At 33.8% G+C, this 22,325-nt stretch overlaps 1 protein-coding gene across 1 annotated transcript in view; it reads left to right on the forward strand.

The window, feature by feature from the left end:
- Window positions 1–481: 481 nt before the first annotated feature.
- Window positions 482–22,325, forward strand: part of LOC117104966 (tumor necrosis factor receptor superfamily member 16-like) — a 26,349-nt gene continuing 4,505 nt past the window's right edge. Inside the window, exons 1-4 of the mRNA XM_033245944.1 lie at window positions 482–797; window positions 4,986–5,481; window positions 19,859–20,054; window positions 22,097–22,236. Coding sequence (XP_033101835.1) covers window positions 729–797; window positions 4,986–5,481; window positions 19,859–20,054; window positions 22,097–22,236 — 901 coding nt within the window. The 5' untranslated portion in view covers window positions 482–728. The remainder of the gene's footprint in view (window positions 798–4,985; window positions 5,482–19,858; window positions 20,055–22,096; window positions 22,237–22,325) is intronic.

The following is a 22,325-nucleotide window of genomic DNA, read 5'->3' on the forward strand; positions in this document are numbered from 1 at the left end:
ATGTTTTATGAGCTTTCAAAAGTAATTATAAGAGTTGTTAATTCACAATGTTACAAACAAAAAACAGGGAACTCATGCTTAGACTACACTTTACCATAACTACATTTTGTTTTCAGTTGTTTCACCACTTTTTTTTTATATGGTTTGACCATGCAACCATTAACCATGAAAGAGTTATACACGTAACAAATGGATCGACGTTGTAGACGAAACACTAAAAAGGCGCTCATGATTGTTATTGCAGTTGACACAATAAAGTTAGGAATTCACAAGTTTTAAGAGAAATCTTCAGTTTTGGTTGGTCATTTAGTTGAAGGGAGGATATTATATTGGTAGAAGAGCGACTATTGACCCAAAGTACTTGTCGTGTTAATTAATACCCTCCAAATACGGCGTAATATTCCCGGTACAGAATTAATCTGATCTCAGTAAGCCAATCAGAACGTTCGGCTGGCTGCGAATTGCCTATCAATAAGGTCGGCGGTTCTTTATGACTATGTACTGTAAAGTAACACCTCGCTTTTACAACCGTAGACGTAAATACTAAGCCTGCATTTTACGAGCACAAGAGCTGCATTTATGATTCGACAGGGGAGAAGCGAACAGACTTTCTCCCGAGGCTTATCAGAAGAGTCACTGACTGCCAGAAACTTACTTATCCAAGTTGGAATGTGTTATTTTGTTAAATAAAGTTTGTTTCTATTCAAGATACATCTTATAAATTGAAAATGAAATCGTTATTAGTGAACCAGGGGCCGATCACGTGTGCATTGTTTATATTTAGTATACTTTCTTCGGTAAGTACTTTATTGGTGTGCTTAATTCATTATTTATATACACTACCAGATAGCGATGCAATTTGCAATTTAGGTCTAGGACTAGGCCTATCTAAAATTCTTGATTGTATTTTGCTTGCTCATACAGGATTATTTCTACTTATAGTTCATTATGTCTTGAAATAAGCACTTTGTTCATTTTAGGACTACTTTTCTTAATCCAGGTAGGTATTCAATTCGAACCAGAATAGAAACTATGAATAGGCCAAGTGAAAGTGTTCCGGAAAACGTGCCAGTAATATTACATCATTTTATGTTGTGTTACAAATTTTATTTACCCGCGGCCGCAGTTTCAGATCTATGAGGATCGTAACATGCCAGAGAGACGTGCTATGAATTAGTTTTGCAAGTATCAGTCTAATGGAATATCGTCATTATTAATCTGAAAAAATGCTCGAATAACGGGCCAAGTGTCAGTTTTTAGAGTGAGAAATTTTATGGTTCTGGCTAGATTGAAGCATTGTAATTCCAACTGCTTTCCGGATCAATTGATTCAATTAAATGCAACTAGGTACAGTAAAATATTAAAAGCTCATAAACAAAAAACCAGGGGGTAGTTTCAGTGAGTTTTTATCGTGTTATGGATCTTATTTCTGTAATTAACCTCCCTCCTTTTTGCATTGGTGAATTTATTGTCGCAGTACGAGCTACTGTGCAATTGAATAGAAATTCTATTTTCTAGCAATCATCTAAGTTGAATCGAGTTAGTTGAATAGCATGATTATTGAAATACAGTTCAGAGTATCCATATCTGGCCTTGTTTGCAACGCCATTGTCTGTGTTACTGATCCCTTTGCCTTTATTGTTCGCCGCTGTTTTCTTTTCTGACTTTACCTCTTTTGTTGTGTACTCTAGCGTACCAATTTGTTGAGATTACAGCACAGGTAAACGAATCGAGCAAACAAAAGTAATCATTCGTTTACATTTACCGTTCGGTCTTGTTCTTTCGCTTGCCGACGATCAATCGGTGATATCCAATTAATATTAATCTTAAGCCTCAAACTCTGATTCTAATACTCATGTTGCTAATCTAGGCAGGAATTGCATTTCTTCTATGAATGACGGTCACAAAATATATTATCGGGGTTTTTTTTTTTTACGCATTCAGGGTCTCGATGATGGATACCGTTCTCGACTACGGTATATGTGTGGAGGAAATAAGTCGTCGAAACCTATTAAAGTATCATTTAATTGTTTATTAAATTATGTACACGAAATAAACCTCTGGCCTCCAGGACTCTAAAATGAAGGACGGTGTTCTCATCGGGATTCCGACTACCCCCAAGCATCCATCCGATTACTCGACCAACAGTAAATAATGATAGGACTTTTCATAATTATAATCTCATTTTCGCAGAGCCTAAATGTGATATATAAGCCTATATAATTATATATATAGGCCTATATATATTTATTGGCCTATATATATATATTTCATATTTATATGTGTGGGTGTGTCTGTGTTTTTTCGTTATATTCGTTTCTTGAATAAAATATTTTATTTTGCATCATTATATAAAAAAGTAGGCCTGCTTTACTATAATATATTTCAGAAGACCGGTATACTTATTCATTTGCTGGTTCACCATCATACCGTAATGTTAATTGTTGACTTTCTGGTGACAAACCATTTGGCTGATGTTTTGTCACAAAGTACGGTTTATAAGCAATTCGTGTGATTAAATTAAATCAGCTGATATCGCGCACATGGTAAATTAAAATCGACTTGCCATTCAATTGACAATTAACGTCATATTTTGCTGATTTCCTGCACATAAAATCTCATGGATTTAGACATTGTTGTTTCTCGCACCTTTATAAAATTGTTCATAAAATAAAATAGCGCGAAAGTTGATGTTTTGGTCGTGCTTCTCCGGAGTTCCGTCTACCATTGTTATTGGCCTTTTCACAACAATGTTCAGGATTTGGCATAGAAGGTGAAAGAAGAAGCAAACAAAAGACACCTCTGTTTAAGCATTCATCAATTTAACGATCCTGAAAATGACATAGATCAAACATCGCCGACACACTTATTGAAACATGGAATGAGAGGCCAAACTACTTTGTAAGCAGCCATAAAAAAAAGATCTAGTTTCATGTTTCGAAAATGTTCCCCATTAAAATAGAAGGAAGGCAAAAACTTTGCATCAGGTAAAGAGTTCTGAGCTTTAATTTGCCAACTTTCTCAATTTAAATAAATTATTATAGCCCAAACATCGTAATTACAATCTGATGAGTTTTTTTTTTTTAAAGTTGAATAAGGCAGCATTCTAACAGTAGCGTGACTTAATTTGTGGGAGGTTCGTTTCAGTAGAAAGTGGACCCTTTGGCTTATATGATCTCCGATACTCCGGAGAACATTGTAAATAGGGCCCATCTACGAATATCAATCCTTCGTTTTTAAATGCGGACCTTCTCCAGTTTTTGGGCGGTTCGTCGTAGCACCCTTAACCATCCCCCCCCCCCCACGCTATGAGCCTGTTCTAACTAAACGTGAACTACAAATAGGCCTATGTAGGGCCTAGGAACTTTTACTGTTAGTAATTTTTGATCTTTTCGTAAATTAAGCCGACATCATATTAGGCTAGTAGGTAATACGTCAGAAGATGCGTGTTTAAAAAGAAATCACAGAAAACCCCCGGGCCCAACAGTATATTATATATAGACGTAGGGCCTATATATTTGCAAAAAAACTTGTTAAATTTGTTTGCTTGTCAAAAGATAATTACTTACATGTTACATATAATATTGATCAAAAATTAAGTTGTGTGTAGAATTTTCGTCTCTTGGCGTATACCATAATGGTCTCAGTCGCTACAGCTCGACTTAATATTATTCCTGCTGCCGGCGTTTCCTCTCATGTCTCGCACACGTGAGTCGTTTGATCTTGCCGACTCCTTGATTAATAACCAGTATAAGTTAATCGTAAAATCTGCTTTGAAGTACCGGTTATGCCGAGCCATAATCATTTGTAATTGCAAGATGGCTAATCATACAAGCCCCTGTATAATTGTGATCGATTTTGCATGACAAATTTTGATTTCGTTTTCGATGACACATATTTTTATTTGATATCAATCAATAATTTTAATTTTTAATACGCAAAATCACACATTCTAGATGTTAAACATCTTGCGGGTCCGTCTTGCGCACCTCCTTGTAGTAGACGCTTTGTTGCGTTTTCACCACCATGAGGTGCTACTGGTTCTACCATAGGTTCTACCAGGGAGTTGTTATGGTTATAGTGACAACTCCCTGGTTCTACCCAGAGGTGATTGTGATTTGTGTGAGCAAAGAATGTTATTTTCTTTGGTGTGAAAATGAATCGTGATAGAAGTACTGTATCGAATTCAGTTTCATTGAGCAATGTTGTTTTAATGAATTTGTTTGATTTGACTATCCTATTTAACTAGGCCTAGGCCTAGTGGTTAAAATAGATCCGACGTTTATTAGGCTAGTAGAGTATTATTTTTCATTTTAATTAATGCTTGTCTTTGTCTAGTACTAGTAGGCCCTAGGCCTACTAGGCTAGGCTAGGCCGTAGGCAGCCTTCCTTGGTTGGGTCATTTTTAGGCCTATCTAGGGGGCTAGGCCAACTGTAGGTAAGCCCCAAGCCCCTAGCCTAAGTCCTAGTTGTGGTGCCCGTGTGTGTGTGCATGGTGTGGGGGTGGTGGGTGTGGTGGGGAGGATTTGGTTGGGAAGTAGACCAGCCCCACTCCCCATCGGGGAAAATAATTTCCTAAATTTAATTTTATAGATATCCCCTGGAGTTTCCCTGAGTCGACCTACCACCACCCACCGCGGCATGCCAGGCCCTTCCCACCAACACCACCAATGACGCCCTAGTTGGCTTTGGGACACTTTACTTAGTACAGGTCCTCCCCGACGTGATACATAAGATAACTTAATACTTTGTTGGACACGAAACAGAAATGTTTTGTTTACTTTAAAATTAGTACATTAAACATCTCATAACAGTTTAAAAATGTAAAAAATTGTTTTCTCTAGATTTTCCCCTGAACCCCTGCTATGGCTTTACTCCTCAGCCCTGTGGGACATCACCCCCCTTCCATGAATGTATATCCATCTCTGGTTATTGTCTATAATTTTAAAAACAATTCAATTTTTTTTTTTTTTTTTGACAAAAAGGTTTTAGGGTTACCAGTGTGTCCAAATGAGAAGTTCCTTTCAAATGGGAATTGTTGCGAGAATTGTGCTCCAGGATTTGGCGTTTTATCACCATGTGACCAAGACAATAACACAATCTGCGAAGCTTGCATACCTGGAAACACATTCTCGGCATCATCAAGCCATGAAGCCGTCTGCGAGGTGTGCAGCCCATGCTCAAACAATGAACTAGTCAAACACCCGTGCAATACAACACACGATACCGTTTGTGAGTGCAAAAGTAACTTTTATCGAAGTAAAGATGACCTCTCGTGCAGGCAGTGCGATCTGTGCATAAAGGGGTGGGGGGCACTTACTCCGTGTTCCTCTGAACATAACGCTAAGTGTGTCGTGTGTGGTAATTCAACATTTTCTGATAAGTACAGCTCAGTTGAGGGCTGTCAAGAGTGTACTATATGTCCAGAAGGATCAAGAACAATTAGCAAGTGTACATGGATGAAAGATACTGTATGTGAAGGTAGGTGATAATTATTGTGCTTATTTTGCAGTGTATATAATGTTTTAGTTCATCTTTTTGATACTAATGTATCTCTTTTAAGAAAAACAATTTCTGTCTTTTGTATTGTTTTTTCCATCGATACAAATGGAATAGAATACAATGAATAAATAATAAATTAGTTTATAGTGAATATTTATTTAATTAGCCACATTGAATACAAATAAAATAAACTATAAAAAATAGACATAAATCATAACCATACTTCTCACAAGCTATGCTCTTTTGGCCAGCCTGTATTGTAACTTTTGAACTCGTCAGTTTTATCTGTTACTGTTTTTATGATTACTGTATAAAGAAATTGAAACTTGATAAGATAAGCTTACTTTATTATATTAAAACCACTTTAGAATTTAGATAAAAATCACACAGTCATACTAAGTACTATATTATGTCTATCATATTGTTAACAAAAGTTTACACCATATTTTCTAAAGCATAGTATGTGATATTATAAAACAATGCTCAACATGATTATGACAAGAATTCAATAAAAATATTCAAATAATTACCAATACTTTCCCCCCATTTTTTGAAGATTTGCATTCTCGTCCACTGTACTGTAGCCATAAGGTATCTACCCCATGTTTGCAGACACCCAATCATTTAGTGTCCGTCCACAACACAGATAGTAATCTGTATATTACAGGTCACAGAGTATCAAACTCACATAGATTGTAATCAACATCATAATTAATATACAACTAGCATCATATACTAACAAGAACGTCAGCTGTTGTGCCTAAACTGTACGCATACAAGTGAGATATTTATGAGGGGACAAATACGGAAGTCATTATGGATACAAACCATAATCCAAGTGGCTTGGTCATACTGTATAGGCCTTTCCTTAGTTGCAGTTTCTACTGTATTCAGTCTTCATATTTCATAATTACAAAATACAGAATATAACAATTAATAATAAACAGAATCAAGACTTTTAAAACTTTTCTTTGTGAAATCTCTGATAAAAATCAAGATAAACCCTATATAGGGTTGACCATGTTATTTTTAAGATTTTCAAGAGATAACAAAAAATATACTTTTCCTGTCAATTCCTACTTCCCATTCCTCTTCTTTCATGCAAATCCATTTAAAAGGTGATTGTCCTAGCATTCTAATGTGTACTCATAAACCAATTTTTTAAAAATGGATTACTTCTTATTTCTTTCTACATTCTGTCTTGGTAAGTTATTATTTCTTTCTAAATTCTATCTTGGTAAATTTTAAAAATAAAAAAAACAACATTTTTATAACTTTTTGCCTTGTTGCATCATGAAATTCTGTTCCATTGTGTTGGCACAGATTTATGTATAATTACATTAGCCAATTAAAATCAGTTAATTTAAGCCAGTGACGATATTTTATAGCTAGTTATTAATTGTTGAATGGATTAACTAAATTGGTGAAATCGTGTAAGTTTTGTGTCAGTTGTAGCTAGTGTGCACTTTAGAAGGTAACCGCTTTACTGGGCAACTGTCTTCATTCACTTGAGTTCAAGAGGTCACATTCTGGTATAACTACATTTAGGTCGTAGTTTCCTAGCGTTCTGTTACGCTAATCTAATTACTGTGTAGTTATGACGGTAATGTACAAAACACAAAGTTACATTAAAAACACAAAGTAGCATTATTTTGTCTGAACTGAAATGAACCTGCCTACATTGTATTGTTCATATATTTTTAATTTATAAAGATAAAGAACTTTTTCCCCACCCCTACACCATCTATATTTTTCATTTGGGCTAATAAAAAAAGTGAATCCTGCAGCATCTAGGTACTTACTGTAGGTATCTACAGATTGAGGAATGGCAACTTAAAGCTGTAAATCATTTTGTTCTGAACTAACTCTTACAGATAAGCTAAACAGACAGCTCACATGGTGTATACTATTTTGTGTAAGGGGGACTAATTACACAATATTTTATCTTTTGGTTTGATAAAAAGTTGTTCTTAATGAAAATTAGCTTGGATAGTTATCTTAAATTCTTTGATTAGTGAATAGAAACAAGTGAACAATCGATATTAAGACAAAGCACATTCCTTAATCTTGTCTATAATCTCATTCTTTTTCTAACTGAAGGGGGAAATTGATACTTGTGATAATGTGGAATGATTGTATTAAATTAGAATGTTGTTCATTGTAAGCTTCCTGGTCGATGGAAACATCAAGGATTTAGCGACTCAATCTAACAAGATCTTTTCAAAATAATTGTTTAAGTAGCAGTGTTCATTGTCATAGTGTTAATGTCGAGTGTAGATGAGATTAGCACTGTAATTTTCAGAGTAGGTCTAAATTAGTTTGATGTTGTAGGGTTAGTTGATTAATGCCTTTTGTTACTTTGTTTTGCATGCAACAAAATGCCGACAATGAAACAGGCTTGAGTATTGTGTTAGCGAACAATGTTTATCTGATCAAGAAACACAGTTTTTGTTCTTTAAGTATACCTTGACAATGGATAGAGAGCAGGAACTTAAATTAGAAAGCAGACATCAAAATTAAGGGAAACAAACTAGGATTGGGTACCAAAAGAAAACCCAAGGATTGTTACTGACTAGCAGAGTGATCCGAGATCGGTACTGTGCTGGGTACTGTATCGTCGGGACCAGCATGGTACTTATTAGCCGATGTAAAACTTGTGCAACAATACATTATGAGCCTAAAATGCTAAAAAAAATTTGTTGAATATATTAAAAATTTGATATATTTGGTAGATGTGAACCTTGAGTTTTATTGACAATGACATTTAGATATACCTATCTTTTTCTTTTATGCATATAAATTTACATATGTACAGTTTTACACTTGAAAATATTCCCTATCTTAGCACAAACACTTGAGAAAACTTACACCGCATTAACTGTGTACTTAATCAATTTAAATGTCGGTGAGTAGAATCGCTGGGAAGCACCAACCAAGCTCAAGAGAGCAGGAGTGACTCATCAAACTTAATTGAATATGGCATTGAAACAGTCCAAGTGATGGTGCTCCACAAGGGGGAGCCAGGGAGCCAAAAAGCAACAGTATCGTCTGCAATTCCGACCAAAGTCAATCGATCTGTTGATTGACTTTGATATGATATGCTACCATGATATGCTACACCTGTTTTTAAAGTGTGGTGGTAATTTTGGAAAATTGAAGTATGCGTCGTGGTAGATAAGTATCTATTAGGTCTGTAATGGTGGCAGACTTTGGTCTTACCAGAGACCGATGCTGAGACTGCTGTGAGATCACTGCAAGATCACTGCAAGAATAGTTTGAATAAAGCAGGCAATGGAATTCAGAAAAATTAGGCTACAAAAAATATTTTGCTCAGGCAAGCTGAATGTTCAGAAAATCTTTACTTAACTATTTGCTTAAAATCTAATGAATTCCTTTAGTGATAGTGTGTTAACTGTTTTATCTGAGATGATTCATCTCTGTAATTTACATTCGGGAAATTTAATAATGACGAAATTGATTTTAAGGGTTTCATGTACCGATCATACTATCATTGTTTAATTGGATGTAGCGGCCATTAGTGCATTCCCAGTTCAATTTCCACGAGTAATTATCCCAACTAGATTCCACCAGCTATTCTTCGACGAGAGAACCTAGCTTATCCGTCCAATTAATGAATTCATTTAGCTATGAGAAGCTGGTCTGTGCATGCATGGTTGGTGTAATCTATTGAGCTAATGTGACAAAATTACCAATTATCCATTGCTTGTATGAATTTGATTGCAAGAAATTGATACCATGCTGCGATTGAAGCCGCATCCAAACAAATACCTACATTCATACTCTGATGTTAATTTTTTATCCCTTATTTTCTTTGAATTTGTTTAGAATTGGAGCTCAAAAGCTGAATTCTGGTGATATAGAAACACCTCCATGCAACTAATATCCTATGGAATTGATCATGTCTTCATTTTGTCACCATTTTTACAATGGTCACTGATCCCTCTTAACTAATCATCCCAATTAGCATGCCCCCTCTTAACTAAGTTCTCCTTGTGATACTTTAAATCTACAATTGTTATTGATTACTGATTTTCTAAGTGTATATAGGTTAGTAATGATTATGCTGTAATTGTAAAGCCTACAGAATATCCCAATACTTGAACTTGGCCTGTGTTTGTTTTGGTGTCGCATATTTTAATTACCAGCCCCAGCTGTTACTACCAGTATCTCATCTTCTATTTCAACCATCACTGCCAAGGACCTCTTCACCTTCCTAGAGCACCGGTGATAGACCAGACAATCGAAATGAGTCATCGTCCCAGTTTGGTACGTGCGCCAGCTCTGACTACCACATTCAGCGGTGGGTAATATAGCGCTGTATGTTTTCAAACAATTTCCAGCAGTTTAAGGTGTAATGCGTGATCTAAGTTGAACAATTGTGATTACACACTTGACTGAGGTGCACCCACTATTACACTTACTGAACCAAACATCTCAACCACTAACTGCAGCCTTTACAATTTGTACAATGCCATTCAATTGATTTCCAACAACAGTGCTGTTCTCAAATCATTATTCAAACATTTTATTAGTGTTATTAATATTACAAAAATGCTATAATGCCATACATTTGTGGAAGAGGAAGTCCTACCTTTATGGTCCCATTATGGTCTTGCGTTAAAATCATACTAAAACACAATGTAGGCCTACTAAACTCCTTAAGGCTTTTAATGAGTTTTTAGAGCATTACAAAAGTCCATCCTATAATTGGTAACACTGTAGTCTTGTTTTTTTAATGTGTAAATGTAAAATATGTTTCATTTTTTTAATTTTGTAAAGTAGACATCCAATAAAATTATACTAAGACCTATATTGTACATTGTATGGTTCTTTATTTTCATTACTTTTTGTAGGGTGAGAATTTTAAAGTATGTAATATTAGCTGTATCATGGTAGCTTGTAACACGTACTTGTCATGTTCTTTATAAACTTATTATCTACTTTAACTAATCCAATTACAGTATCACCTAATTATCATAAATCAACTGTGGCTTATTGGGTAAGAAGCTTGCCCTCTAATTGCAATTTAACACTAAAAACAACCCCACTCAAAGACTGAATTTAAAGATTAGGCCTACAGTAGTGTTCTTTCATGCAATGTGTGCGAAAGAAATCTAAAGTATAGAATTGAATGTAATTAACATATTTCAATATTTTCTTGACAATGCAAATTAATAAAAGTGGAATCAGACAAAGCCTCAATATTTAGTGTACAAAAATATTTGAAATGGAAAAACTATTATAAAAAAAACCAGAGGATCCACTAATTAGTCTTAAATAAACAAAAAGACAGTAACTCCGAAAAGAGACAATATCAGAGAGAATTTTCAGAAAAAATCATTTTCAAGTATTCTTGAAAATGATCAAATAGATCAAAACGTTGAATCTCAAAATGTCTGTCTCTTTTCGGAGTTACTGTCCTTTTGTTTTATTAAAAACAAATTGTAATTGAGTATCATGTGAAATTGCTGCAAAAAAAAAAATCCAACCTGATATGGTTAAAGTACAGTTTGGTAGCAAACACATGAATATTAATGAAAAATGATGAATGTGGATAAATGAATTAGATTGACACAAAAGCTAATACAATTCAGTGATTAGAGTGCATTGCCGTCATTAACATCAACTAAAGTAATTTCTTTTATACGTCTTTCTTATAAACTACTTTATACAGCCTAAAGCAGCTAATAAAGCTATGCTTAAAATGTCAAATTTTATGAGATTATTTACTGAGGAAGTTTGAACTCTCATATTATTACATTTTAATATACAAAAGCTAATAAATAGAACATTCAAGTTTAGTATATCTGTCTTTGGGAAAAATATTACAATGTGAAAGTAGTAATACAAATATGAAAAGGAGTTGCATTTTGATTCTTGGACATCTTTTAAATGGAAGTTATTCTATGCACAGCACAAATAGATTTTGATACAGTTTAAATCATAGTATCACCCTATATCATAAACATTGATTGGTTAGTGGTAGGCTAATGCTCGTAATACCATGGATGTATCAGTCCAGTTAATAATTTCGTAGTGAGGATATCCATGTGTGTTCCTTGTTAAATTGTTCCCTAATGGCTTATTCTTTTCTTACGGAATTGTTCTCGAGAAATTAATCCTGCTAGGTTATAGGTCACAACAATTTATGTAAGGTCATGATGTAATTGAACTTGGCACTACACCTCACCATGACCTAGGGGGTCAACATAATTAAATGGTCAACGGAGTTGAGGTGTTGATATCACCGCACTGTATCATAAAATTTCTTTGCTTTTGTTCCCAATTCTCAAGTTGCTTGTAGCAACATTCTTCAGGTGTGTAGTTTAGGTTTGCCAACTATTTCAACAGATGTTTGCTGAAAAATGTTGCAATTTTATCATTCATTGAAAATTGTAAAGTTCCTATTACTTTAGGTGTGTCTAATTATATTTTTTTTTCATATTAGATTTTAATTATTTATAGTGTGTGATTAGCGTCCTCACTTTTTAAAGCTGCTTTTGAAATACCGGTATCTTATGATGCTACACAGTGTTGATGCAACTTTAATGTTGAATGCTACAAGTTCTGTATTATATATTGTAGCAGTACTCAAGACATGGTTGAATCACTTGCTACCAGCACAGCTTCATGCTTCATGCCATTTTCACTGCTGTTTGATGTAGCAGAGCTAACTACAGTTTCTGGGACTAATACAATAATGTTGCTATTTAAACTGTATAATTTTAATAGTAATGTGGTGGTAGGTAGCACCTTCGACTAGAAACAAACAGTAGCATAATTTTTATTTGGAAATTGTACGTCATGCTTAGTGGACCAAACAGGCTGTGGGTCCTCTATCCATGTTGTAAGCTGCTTAGTGTATATATCCCCAAGTGTTAAGCTGTATATAAATCGGAGGTGCTTTCTCTAAATGTTACATATGCTACAACATTTTTTCCCTTCTCATGTTTTAAGACATCAACACATCATTTTTGTAGCCTCATTAATACTGCAAGCTAACAAAGTATTGAGACTAGTCACTGCCAACATTGTTAGATTTTGTTTAGAAATGTTTATAATAATATTCCGTTGAAAGGTTTCTTATATGTCATTCGTGAAAGGTTAGCACGAGACAACTTTTATGTACATGCTTTAAACCTGCAGTAATGCCTTCCATAAATTGATCTTGCTTTATTACAGAGTTTAATTATTGTGTTTAATAGGCAGTGTGGTGTTAAATTCCAACTTCCGTAAACATTTCTTTCATTTTTCTGGCATTACTTTTACCTTAATTTTTAACAATGAGTGCAGTGTGCTAATACAATGAGATCCTCGAACTTGAACATGTTCACTTAATTGATATCAAGATGAGATGGCAAATATTTTGTAAAGGAAGAAAGAAGAGCTTATTGGTATTATGTAAAGTACACCATGCAAATCTGTAGCTTTTTGGTTAAGGTGCTTGCCTAATAATCCCAGGGTCCTGGGACCAAATCCTTTAAATACCGGAACTTGTTCCCACATCAAATGATACATCTGCCTAACTAAGCTTCTGAATGAATTTTACAGTACAGCGTTTACATACTTTATTTTATTAAGTGTTATGGAGCCACACTATGGATCAGAGTCTGTAAATATATAATTATTATTGTCATTATTAAATTGTAATTATGTTATTGGTATTTTAAATACTATTGAAACTTTTATTATTGCTATTGTTATTTATTATTATTATTAATAAATAGAAATAAATATTTAAAATACATGCTTCGTAAATTGTTAAAATAAAAACTGTTGTATCATTGCCAGTGATTGGACAATATGTAGGCCTAACTTTATTTTTGGTTTGTGGACAGCATACCTGCTGTGCCTTGGATGGCTTTCAAACCATTCTCTGCTGCATATTGATTGTGAAGCTATGCTGGCCATAATGTGCATTGAACCTCAACAACTTGTTCAAAACAAAATCAATGAAAATTTGGCCTAATTTTACTGCTCAGATGAACATGTCTGCGGATGAAAGCAATGTCCTTGGGAAATGCTGATTAATTGATTGCATGAAATAAAAAAACATTCGATAATTGCAAAATTCTCTTGTCTGAGAGACAAATGATGTTCCTGGTTGAAGTCTGCCCTCAAGCAAAGTGCTGTAACGATGAGAATATAAATTGTTAAGTGGAAAAGCCCAAAGGAAGCTTACAAAAACACATTCAAGCTCACGCTAAGGAAGACACATTATTGATGGTCTTATTCATACATTGTTTCTTTACTCATAAATATATTTCAGCAAGATGGTGTTATGTTATCCATTGGATTGATTGCTTCTTCATTTTGTTTATATCCATTTAGGCAAATTTTAGAAAATTGCTCTACATTCAAATTTATTTAAAAGAATCGAATGATGTCCTTGCTTTTCCCTTTTTCACAGAAAAGAATGTTGGGAGTGAATGGCAATTTTCACCATTTGAAGCTATTCTGAGATGTAGAATGTAATTTGCCCAAATTTTTATAAAACAAAAAGAAACAATACTTTTTTTCTGGTCTGACGAGTCATGGTCATTGGGGGTTTGGTGTGTCTGACGGGGAGATTTAAGCCCCAGCCCCTGCCTCAAGTAGCACCGCTAGTTCCTAGATTCATTGCTTTCGAGGGATGCATTTCTGCTGGATTTGCTGGGTATTGCCTCTATATTGTAAGTTAAAGCAAAAAGAGCCAAAAAAAAATGACTAATGAATTGTGTGCCAGGCATTTGTTGCAGATGTCATGAGAACACTACTCAATTGGGTTTTCATCTACTGTACAGTAAAAGTGTTGCCAGGATATTCTTTGTGATTGATAACATTATGTTTTCGCTGGGTATTGTTTGATGCATGTAGATTAATGTTTGACATGATTGGGTTTCTGTGCCTTATTGAGATGGATCTCTTAATTTAATGCTAACCAATCAAATGGAGTAGGCATTAACAATTATTTTGAGAATTAACAATTACAAGATCTCAAATAATTCATTTGAATTAACATATATTTTGAATATGCAAATGATATTATTTCTCCTTTAGCTTGGCAGGGTAGCATAATTTTGTCAGAATAAATTATAATCCAGATAATTTTTAGTTTGGTTATACATGGAGAGGTTTTAATTATCATTTTCAGTGTATGTTTTTTTGCAAGGAGACACTTTAGTTAGCATGTGTACCTCTATTGTTTTTGTTCAACATATATAGTAGAAATTATTTTAAACAAATCAAGGGGTGTAAAAGAAAGATTATAAGAATGAATGATGCACAAGAATGTAAAATATGAAGGATGATGTAAATTGAATCAAAAGATATCCAAATTGAAAGTCATAAAATCTCAAGGATGATTCTGTTTAATTACGAATCTTGCCTATGGAAACAGGACAAGATTTACAAGCTGAATTGAACCCAGGGACAAAGTTGTAAACTTGGATTAATTCTGGCAACAAATCTGACCACTGATCACTGCAAATAATACTGGGAACTGGTTAAGTTATTGACCATAATAAGATTATGCCAGTCTTGTGCATTTATGGACCATATCTTATTGACCATATGGTGCCAGGAACCCAAGAAATTTACCATAAGGTGCTACAAATTTTGGACATTTATTGACCATTACATTGAGTGGGAAGTGGTCAGGTGGACAAAGCAAGGGACATACAAAACACTAGACACACTGTTGCAATGTGATTGGTTAATAATAATATTGACCAGAAGTTAGCTGAAAATGGCGTTGCACAGTTGAATAGAAGAGATGTTGTGAAGTTTAGGGGGGAAATGGTAGATGATGTGAAACTATAAGAGAAAATCCATACCTTTTGTCACAATCCAAGAATGTAGACATGTATTTCTTTTGACTTCATCGAATTAATAAAATGCAATATCATAAAATCATCAAAAATTTAAAGGGAATATACTGTATAATAAATATATACACACACAGTTAATAGAGATCTACAAGCACTCTACTTCCCTTCTCTTGGGATTATTTATATTTTTTGGGAGGATCAACAAATCCTATCAAATAAGTTTCTCAAGACATTTTCTTTGTTTTATACAACTATATATTATATAAATTCCTGATTATTTAAGAAAACAGGCAACCTATTGTTTTACGACCAGGTTTGTGTAATTAATTTAAGATGAGCACTACTGTACCGTAGGCCGCAAAAATCCGAGGGTAAGCCACGCCAAGGTTGTTGGTGAACGTAGGAATGCTTATGTAGGTATGCAGCTTGGGTAATAAGAAGTTTTATTCTTTTATTTTCGTTGATCTGACCAATAGTTGTACCTCCTTGGTGTGGACCAATTCAGCAAAGTGACCTCCACCAGTAGTTGTATTGGCCTTTGTGGAGTTTTTATAACTCTGTTTTGTTGATGTGGTGAGGTTTCACTAGTTGTAAAATGTAGCCTGAGTATACAGAAGCTTGTTTGGTTTTCTACTTAAAAGGATCATAATTTGTCCAGAGTCCACTCGTAAATTAGCATCACTGCTCCACGTATATAAACTTAGCAAACAATAATGCCGGCTCTTTTATTGTGGTTTTTTTAGTACTACTTATGACTGGACCTGTTTCCTTATGATCTAATATAATAATACTAAGTGAAAAAGGAGTGTTGAAGTATGGCTTTCAATTAGTTTATTTTTAATGTTTTGTAAGTTTTTTTAAAAATGCTTTTTATTATTATAGTACATAGTAATTGTTTTTTTAAGAACCAAAATTAAATATTATTTGTTATGTGATATAGTATAACATTGATTTGGTCATAGCAACCTATTAGCAAAGGGCAAGCACTAAACATAACATCAATTTGTTAATGTTATTTGACTGATTTTTTTTTAGTCCTCCTCAGGGTAATACTGACTATACTTATTATAGTGGGTGTCTCCAAGTGATCTATTGTGTTTTGTGAACTTGTATGTTTTCTTTGTTTTTCTCCTGGTCACTAGTTGTTAGTCTCTCAAGTAAAAATCATTTGCACCAATCTTCCAGATATGGCTCCCTAAGGTAATTTACGTTCTTACACATTGCCTCTATTACATCCAGGGAGGAAACCTGCCCAGCAGGAAATCCAATGGTGTCCAGAGAAAATAGGCAATTTTTGTGCCATTTTATGCTGTTTTTAGATGTAATGAAATGTATTTTGGCCAGTGAATAAAAAAACTAATTTAAGAAAAAGCTTGGTCTGACGCTAATCAACAACTGGAAGCTTAATATACCACGTTGGCGCCATCACTGAGCAAGTTTACTGGTAGGCCTATTTAAATAATGAATCTTCAGTCACCAACATCTGCATGCATCTGGACTACTGTATGTTGTATAGCATTACTGCTTCCGCCTTTATAGCATTCCTGTTATTACGATCAACATATTCTGGTTGTACTGTATCTGTTTTGGAATGCATGGATTTGATTAGCATTTAAGCATCAAGGAACCAATGCATTCATGACAAGGGTCACATAGATGTTCTCTCCATCTTTTCTTTTCCTGTTCACCAACTACTTTTAACAAAAGAACAAACAAATCTACAGGACTTATTTTATAACAGAGAAAAAGATTACAAGAAACTAAACTAACTGAATCATAGAATGGTAGACATGTTAGTGAGATCTCCAAAGATGCTTATTGAACTGTAGGAATTGAATTCTGGTTCAATAGAAGGTGTGCACTCCAAATTTTAAAGAGTACAGTTACCTTACAGTATGATTTAAAAGATAGGAAAAAAATAATAAAACTGGGTTTTTTTATTATCAATTTATGATGAAGAGCTACAGAATTGTGTATTGTAAGCAGTATTAAAAGGACTTAAGATAAGGATCACATTTTTTTTTACCTGACTGATTCAGTAACAATCAATTTCTCTGCTGTAGGTTTTTGGATATTATGCTGGCAGGGTAACTATGCCTGCTACATACATTGCATTGTCGGCTTACTGTGATGTTATCAAACACACCTTAGGCTAAAGCTATCATGCATGACACTCTTTCATGAAACGCATATCAAAAAGTACACTCAAAAAAGATTAGGTTTTGGTTGTGAATTAAAGTGCGTTGTAATGATAAAGAAGGTATAGTAGGTCCATTACAACAGCCTTGTTTCTTATCTTTCTATCTACCTATTTTATGCGCTATTAAGTATGCCTATATATATTGTGTTCCATCAATGCTAGTTCCATTTTAATAATATTAATTCCAGTTTTCAATTTGAGACTGAGTTCTCAATTAAAAGAAGCAATTTAACAATATATTGTAGTTACAGTCGCATATTGGTTAGTTTGATAGTCGTGGCTTGCCAGTCGTTTTCAGTTGAACTAAAACTAGGACTTGATTTAGTCGCAGTTAAAACTTCGACTACATTGTTTGTGAATACAAATTAAAGTTAAAGATGCAACTAGCACTAAATGAAGTTCTAGTTCGAAGTTCGACTAAAGTTTGTTTTAAGAATACGGGCGACAGAATTCAGTCATAATTTAAAAAATTGTGTCTAAGCACCTTTGGAAATGGTCTTAGCCTGTAGATCTTTGACTTCCATGAGAGGAAAAACAAAACACTGAATTTAAAAGCATTAAAATGCATAACTGAAATATTGGTGTAAAAAACACCACACAATGTTTCACGGATCCGCTAGTGTTCAATCCCCCTCCTTTAATGTGTATTACATAAGTATAGAAGCTGATTCTGCAGGTGTTGCTATAGCGATCAATATTCAAGTCAACTTCCCTTTCGTGGGGCTGCGTGTACTGGCAGGTGAGTGAGGACCTGGCTGACTGAGGCAATGTTTCTTCAAAAGCGTTTACACAACAGACTAGAGCACACACACTGCATTGAGTGTTATCACAGGCAGATAACCTACATACTTCAAGCAAATTTAACAACCACATTTAATTTTGGCCTCATCAACAAATGAAGTGCTTTTCTTGCAAAAATTGATTAAAGTGGATTATGTTGGAAATCACAAGTGTTTAACGCAACTGTAGTCATAGATTGTAAATTTCTTTGTCGGATAATTTTTGAAACAAATTTGTGGTTGCATTCATAAACCCTGCATCTTACCAAGATCATGAGAACAAATTGGCATTGAAAGGGGATTTAGTATACTCTGTTGATAGTTTAACTAAAGTAAGTTAAGTCGTAGGATCAGACAGTATAAGTGATCCAAGTTTGGGCTTTATATAATACAGAATGAGTCTCTTTGACATTTCATAATTGTTTTGCATACCAGAGATGCAATATTTGATGACTTCATAATTTTATAAATAGTATTTTAGAATAATTGACACAAAATGCTGTGATGTGAGCCACTCCCTTGCCTACATTGTTCTATATTTTCTGCGTTTTTAAATATATAATAATTCAATGATAATATTGTATAAAAATTTGGTATACGTTTTATGTGAAAGTATGTAAAAAAAATTGAATATCAAAAAGCCTTCATACACTTCTTAAATATAAGCTTACTCTGTGTTTTCTTAGGATTTTTAGTGTGTTTTTTTGTTGTCGCATCACATTGCATACAGACCATTACCATTACTATAAAGTGAATAGAATAATAAAATAACTGTAAAAATATAAAATGGATTTTAAGAAAACAAACGCACTACAAGCCGCTCTGTTGTGGGTAACAAAATAAGATTGCTGATGACATTTATCAACACATTCAAGATACACTTCACACTATTATTCTTGTAGTGTAGCAGGTGTTTGCCTGTTGAGTTCCCCCTGAATGGAGTCAATCCAGTTTCGAACAAAAGAATGCTTATTCCAAAATAAATGCCCTTCAGATTTTAATATTAGCTAGCTAAGATGGTTGCCTCTTTATCATTTTGTAAGTCTTTTATCACAAGCTTTAGGCATATGATCTTGGTTAACCCAACATCATCATGCGAAAATTAGATTACCATACAGCGATCTGTAAGGTTATTCAGCTAAGGAAAGAACTCGTTTGTTGTACCCGATCTCATAAATGCGATCATGAATATCATTGTAAAACCATTCAATTATAGTTAATTTTATTTTTTATGATCTCATTTATTGATATATTAGTATATTTTCATTGTTTATTTTTCAGTGATGTCATTGTTATCTTTTCATATATAAATATCTGTATTATGTTCTTTTTAACCATAATTTATAAAAAATAAAATAAATTCATTACATTATTATATAGCTCCCATTCCACAAAATATTCTAAATTGAACCATTAATTTAATCCCAAATGATCTAAACACAAACAACGAAATCACGAGAATCTAAATTGGTGGCGTATAAAATAACTATAATTATTAGTATTTTACTTTTTTTACTGATCATTTTTGATATTTTCAATTTCCATAGAAAGTATACCAGTCACAGTTGCAATTCAAGCAGATGCTACAACAGCATTCCACTACTTCACGCGGCAAAAGAATGTCAACATTGTACCGCTATATTGCGCTATTCTTGGTTGTGTTGTGCTGGGGCTCGTAGGATACGTACTCTACAAGAAATGGTCATTTTATAAAATTAAACTACAACAGCAGAAACCTCACAGGTACTGTATAGTTTGCACTTGTATACTATATTAAATAAAATTTTATATACTTTATTTACGGTATACAGTATATAAACACAAAGAAATTGAATATATTAAACCTACTGCTACACAACAATAATACCAAATGCATATATTTGAACTTTCACCTTATACTTTTTACTTTATTATTTCTCAAAGAGAATCCTGACGAAAGAAGAAAAAACCTTTAACATCTTATATAAATTCTAAGCTATAAATGTATAAGTAACACTAAAATAAATACATATTGTATTGTAAATAGTGGAAATGTGGAAATCCGGTGTTCTGCTTGATGCACAGACGCATTAACCTAAGCCTACAGCATTTAAATAATTTTTGAAGCAACTCAATATTTCTAAGAATACTTTATATGTATTATATTATTTTTTCATTTTCCTATAATTCATTTTTATAATTTTTTCCAGTATATTCCAATCTGATAACTGACAATATAATAGACCAATGTGTCCTTAGACAGTGAATATATAATAATATATTAATTGTTGCTGGCTGGCATCAACATTTATTAATCACAAGTTAATGTATGTTATGTATTCAACAAGTATTATAATTAATTATTAACTGTTTTTCTGTACTTATTTAATGAATTCATTTAATATTCAAGAATAATAAATGTACTGTGAGTCCTAAATCCATCTACCAAGAAATTATATTGTAAATAAATTAACATTATCCTACAATTGGGATTTGTCGTCATGGTTACCTCTTTTCTGCTTTGCACAAGTAGATTAGTTGCCATGGTTACTCTTCTGCTACTTCCTAATGCCTTATGGGTAAAAATCTTCTTTGTGGAGGAATAATGAATGATGTATTGGCATATAGTGTTGTTTTATCACTTTCATATCCTTTACGATTAATAACTCCCTTACACACACGCAAACACACAATATTTAATATACATTTATTTTTTTAACAATGTGAGTTTGCTACAATTTTACCTTTGTGCATGCTCTCAAGGCTATTACTGAATACTATATAAATAATGTTGGATATAAATATTTTGTATTCATGTAGATCTAACTATTTTAAGAGTCATTGAACTGTTTTTATTAGTAGTCATCTGATCACAAAGGTCATAAAGATGATAAAAGCAGTAAAAATTTGTGTTTTTCTCCTAATTTTATTTGTGAAGAAGGAGAGGTTATAAGCATTTGCTTATTTTTGTAGTCATCGGCTGCAAGTTCAACACAGTTGATGAAATTATCAGCTCGGCATCTTGTTGGTCTGTTGGAAATAGTTGAGAAATTGTAACATTGTGTGGTTGGTATGGAGGGCCGCTGGGCTTTACTTAAAATCAGTGGGACATCATTATAGAAAACATGCACCAGAGGTCAATCCAATCATAGCTAATGCCTCTTATGCTATTTACTAAATCCCCACACCTCCCCCCCCCCCCCCCCAATCAAACCACCCACACATAGACATAGGCATATTTGACTGGTTCATTTCGTTGACTACAAATTTTCGTTGAGTACTGTTTTCATTCGACTGGTTCGTAAAATAGACTTCGTTGACAACGAAAATTAACGTAACCAGAGTGCGTTAATCTGCGTTAAGTTATCCATGTGACAAAAACAAACATGGTGGATTGGTCAGTTTAGAAACAACATTTGCGTTAATATAATTTTGTTTAAATTTCAGAAAATTAAAAATTATAATATACCCACATGAAGGCAAAAAATAATTGTAGCCTAACAGAATTCAAAAACTGGATGAAAACATTTCTTTTACAAAAAATCCATACTGCCACAAAGCCGAATCAATCTTGATTACACAGCGTGTCTCGCGGTAACTATGCAGCCATTTTGTTTTGTTGAGTATTTACTAGTTTTCTATTTGACTGGTTGTCTTCGTTAGGTAGGATTTTACCACTGCGCAGTTGGGCGTGGTTTAACGAAGAACGACCAGTCGAATACGGCCATAGATAATATGGTTGCTTGGATTATTGTCTATCGTAATATGATATTTTTTTATAATGCTTTTTTGTTTTGTTTTTGCAGGTTGAACAATGCAGATGTTTTAACAAAAGAGCAAATAAATCAACATTCGAAGTCTTCTACGCCATACTTAAGTAGCCTACAAAACCAGAAACCAGGCCTGATGGATAGTATGCCTAGTATTCATGTTCCACTAATGGCAAGTAAGTAATGGCTCTTACCCCTTGCCTTACACACCACCCCAATGTATAAATCCATTTTATAAAGCCATATACACATGATAGTGGACAGA

This window comes from Anneissia japonica, unplaced genomic scaffold, assembly GCF_011630105.1.
Source record: "Anneissia japonica isolate Jap-2015-1 unplaced genomic scaffold, ASM1163010v1 scaffold287834_len5846547_cov211, whole genome shotgun sequence".
In the NCBI taxonomy this organism is placed as follows: domain Eukaryota; kingdom Metazoa; phylum Echinodermata; class Crinoidea; order Comatulida; family Comatulidae; genus Anneissia; species Anneissia japonica.